We start from the raw sequence: 3,566 nt of genomic DNA on the forward strand, positions 1-3,566 counted from the left end.
CGCCCCCGCAGCGTCTCGGGCGTCACTTTTGTCGAAACTTGTTTGTGCGCTTTTTTTTTTTTTTGTCTTTGACGCCTTTGCCTCCACATGCGAGACTGCCTGAGGGTGTTTGTTGCACGCGGTCTCTATTTTCCTCGCTTTTCTTCAGTCGTCACGTCGGGGTTTCACTTGCGGGCTTCACTTTGCGTACTCTCATATCACGTTGCAGACGGGTACGCCACCATCGCTTGTGAAGGAAAGAGTTTTTCCCGAGAGAGTGGTCGCGGACGAGCAGTTGCTGCGTGCGCGCTCCCGTCGGCCGGACGAGGCCGTTTGGCTTTGCACGAGTCCTCGCTCAGCCGCGGCCTCCTCCTCGTCTGTTGACAGCTTTCAAACGAACGGCCGAGCTTTCAAGATGCCGGAGGACCTCCCCCTCAACCTCCTCCTTCTCACTCTCCCCTTGCTCTTTGCTTTCCTCTTATCTTGTCTTCCATTTTGTTTTTCCTCTCGTCACCCCTGGCCTTCGCCACCCACTCCTTCTTTACTCTTTGTCCCTACGTGTATTTCTCTCTCCCGCTCCACCCTTCCTTTCTCCTCCTCATTTTCCTCCTTCCTCCGTCTCCTGCCCTCATCAATCTCCTCCATGTCCTTTTGCTCCTCCGCCTCCTTGAGACTCCTCTTTCTTCTCCTTCCTCCTTATCTTTGCATCTTGACTTCATCCTCCTCCTCACCGTCGTCCTCTCCGCCTTCCTCCTTTTTCTAATCCTTCCTCATCATTTTCCCCCCCAGCCGTCGTCGTCCTTCCTCTGATGATTCATCCACGCCTCCTTTTCCTCCTCCTCGTTCTTCTCTCCCTCTGTCCTTCCTCCCCGTCCATCTCGTCATTCTCCGCCACTCACTCACTCCTCTCCTTGATTTTGATTTGTTCATCTCCACCGCCGTCACCCGTTTTGACTCCAATCTTCTTCTTCACCTCCTCGGTCCTCAACTCCTCCTCCTCCTCCTCCTCATCCCGCTACATTCGTTGATCGGTTTTTGCATCGATCGGCAGCCAGTGGTCAGCGCTCTCCGTTCACCATCTCCCCCTTTTCTCTTGTCTTGTTCCTCCTCGCCCTCCTTTTTCTCCTGAGCCTGCTCTTCCTTTTGTTCTTCTCTTTGTCCTCATCCTTTTCCTGGACCGCCTCCTTTCTCTCCGTCCTCCTCCTTGCACATCCTCCTGCTGCACCCTGACTTCCTCATCCACCCGCACCTCCTCTTCCTTTCCCTTTTCGGCCCTCTCTGCTGAGGCGTCCCGACGCACCTCGTCTCCTCGGTCGACGCGTTGATCAAGCACAGCAGTTTGGGCGGCGGGCGCGGCGAGGAGGCCGAAAACTCCCGGGCGGGTCCGGTTGTTTCCGTTCTTCTGTTTGTCAGCGTCTTCCTTGAACACATGCTGGTAGATATTGATCAGTTGAAGCTAATCATGCTGCTGGTGGGAACGCCGGGGCCTGAGCTCTTGATGAAAATTTCTTCAGAGTCTGTGAGTTGCCGACGACACGCCGAGGCGTTTGCTCGGCGACGCGCCGCATCACCGGCCGCATGTGTTGCATTGCATCATCAAACATGAGAGGCTTTCTTGGGAATCGCTCACTCGCCCCTAAATCCTGAACCGTGTCGTCGGTGTGCGTCGTGAGGACGCTATATTGCTGCTCTCAATGCAACATGAAAAGTAACCGTTGATCACTATTAAATCATACCTTTTTTTATGTGTCTCGGACCGGTTGAGACAAGTACGTGGTCTTCGCGGACCGGCAACCACTTTTCCCGTCGCTTTTAAATTGCCCGTTTTATAGCACTGCTCCTGACAACAAAGATCATAAGAGAGTCATTCAACATTTTATGAACATTTATTCCTCTCAACCAGTGTTACTCGACCGCACAACAAATGTAGAATAAAATAAAATAACACGGTGAACTACTAAGAACTGGACCAAATAGGAATACTGTAATAAATACGCCTTATATTGTTAACGGAATCATTTTTGAAGTTCCGATTCTACGTACAGCGTTAGCATCATTGCTACTTGCAAATGTGACGCGATTGATTGCTGCTTTCATCGGCTGACTGCCTGCTAGTAATTAGCGACTCAACTGCTCATGTTTACGTGGGCCGGCAAACTCTTCTCGCATTTTCACGCTTTCCACTTGATCGCTTGGGTGCCAATAATAAATACGCCTTATGTTGTTAACGGAATCATTTTTGAAGTTCCGATTCTACGTCGACGTTTGAAAACCGAGGTTTGACTGTACATTTCTTCAACCCGTGACTATTCCTTTCTCTGTATTGCCTTCTTCTTTCATTTCTTGGCTTTCATTCTGTTGATTTCAACTTCCAAACCAATGTTAGAAGGCGGCTCGAGTCGCTCACGTTTTCCAGATTTGGGAACTTGATCGCTTGGGCGCCACTTGTGAAATGATTCAACAGGTGTCCAGTATAGAGGGCTCCGTCCTTTTTTAGCAATTAGCCACAATGCATGACTGGCGGCCATATTGGAGGGCTGTTATAAACAAGCCATACACAAAGTCTATACACGAATAGACTTGTGTCTGGATTGTTTATAACAGCCTTGTCTTTGACGACATTAAGCACGCACAACGGCGTCCTTTCCAACGCCGCTTTGGGCTGAGGGAGGAACTTCTCTTGTCAAAATCGCTTCATTTTCGGAAGTTATGGCTGCCTGTCAGCTGCGCGTTTCAATGGACAGGCACACCTCGGTTTTCGACCATAATCCGTTCCAGAAGGCTGTTCGAAAACCGAAACCACACCCTTTAAAAAAAAAAAAAAAACCTTGATTGAACACCTCTGCGCACAATGGAACGCGACACGAGGAAGCGGCACTTCCTCGTGTAAGGAAGACGAGAGGAGTCAAGTGGCGCATTCATGTGCGCTCAGTTTGGTCGAGAACCGATTTTCAGGCATAAAAAAACTCTAAATTTTTGGTCGAAAACCGATTTGGTTGAGAACAGCGACGTTTGAAAACCGAGGTTTGACTGTACATTTCTTCAACCCGTGACTATTCCTTTCTCTGTATTGCCTTCTTCTTTCATTTCTTGGCTTTCATTCTGTTGATTTCAACTTCCAAACCAATGTTAGAAGGCGGCTCGAGTCGCTCACGTTTTCCAGATTTGGGGACCCCGCGCACAGCAAAAAAAAATTCCCGTGGATCGTAATTTGGGCGTATGGAAAGAGTGAAGGATTCCCAATACAGCCAAAGTATGTTTTTGATGGTTGTGGACGCTGGCTTTGCGCCATCTCCCACTCGTGTCTTCTGTCCTCCGCCTGCTTGCGTTCTGTCCCTTCGGCTTCGAAGCGCGCCGTTTGCTTCTCAGCATAGCAACGGTGTAACCCCCCCCCCCCCCCCCCCCCCCCCCCCCTGGAAAGAGTGAAGGATTCCCAATACAGCCAAAGTATGTTTTTGATGGTTGTGGACGCTGGCTTTGCGCCATCTCCCACTCGTGTCTTCTGTCCTCCGCCTGCTTGCGTTCTGTCCCTTCGGCTTCGAAGCGCGCCGTTTGCTTCTCAGCATAGCAACGGTGTAACCCCCCCC

The 3,566-nt window shown here is 50.4% G+C and overlaps 1 protein-coding gene across 2 annotated transcripts in view; it reads left to right on the forward strand.

The window, feature by feature from the left end:
* The window catches only part of mapk14a (mitogen-activated protein kinase 14a), a 36,188-nt gene that overhangs the window by 10,117 nt on the left and 22,505 nt on the right, over positions 1-3,566 (forward strand). The window contains exon 9 of one of the 2 annotated variants that reach the window (XM_019860805.1): positions 1,419-1,498. The exons of the other annotated variant lie outside the window; for it this stretch is intronic. Coding sequence (XP_019716364.1) covers positions 1,419-1,498 — 80 coding nt within the window. The remainder of the gene's footprint in view (positions 1-1,418; positions 1,499-3,566) is intronic. 2 annotated transcript variants of the gene reach the window in all.

The sequence above is a fragment of the Hippocampus comes genome, unplaced genomic scaffold (genome assembly GCF_001891065.2).
Source record: "Hippocampus comes isolate QL1 unplaced genomic scaffold, H_comes_QL1_v1.1 scaffold56, whole genome shotgun sequence".
Classification (NCBI taxonomy): domain Eukaryota; kingdom Metazoa; phylum Chordata; class Actinopteri; order Syngnathiformes; family Syngnathidae; genus Hippocampus; species Hippocampus comes.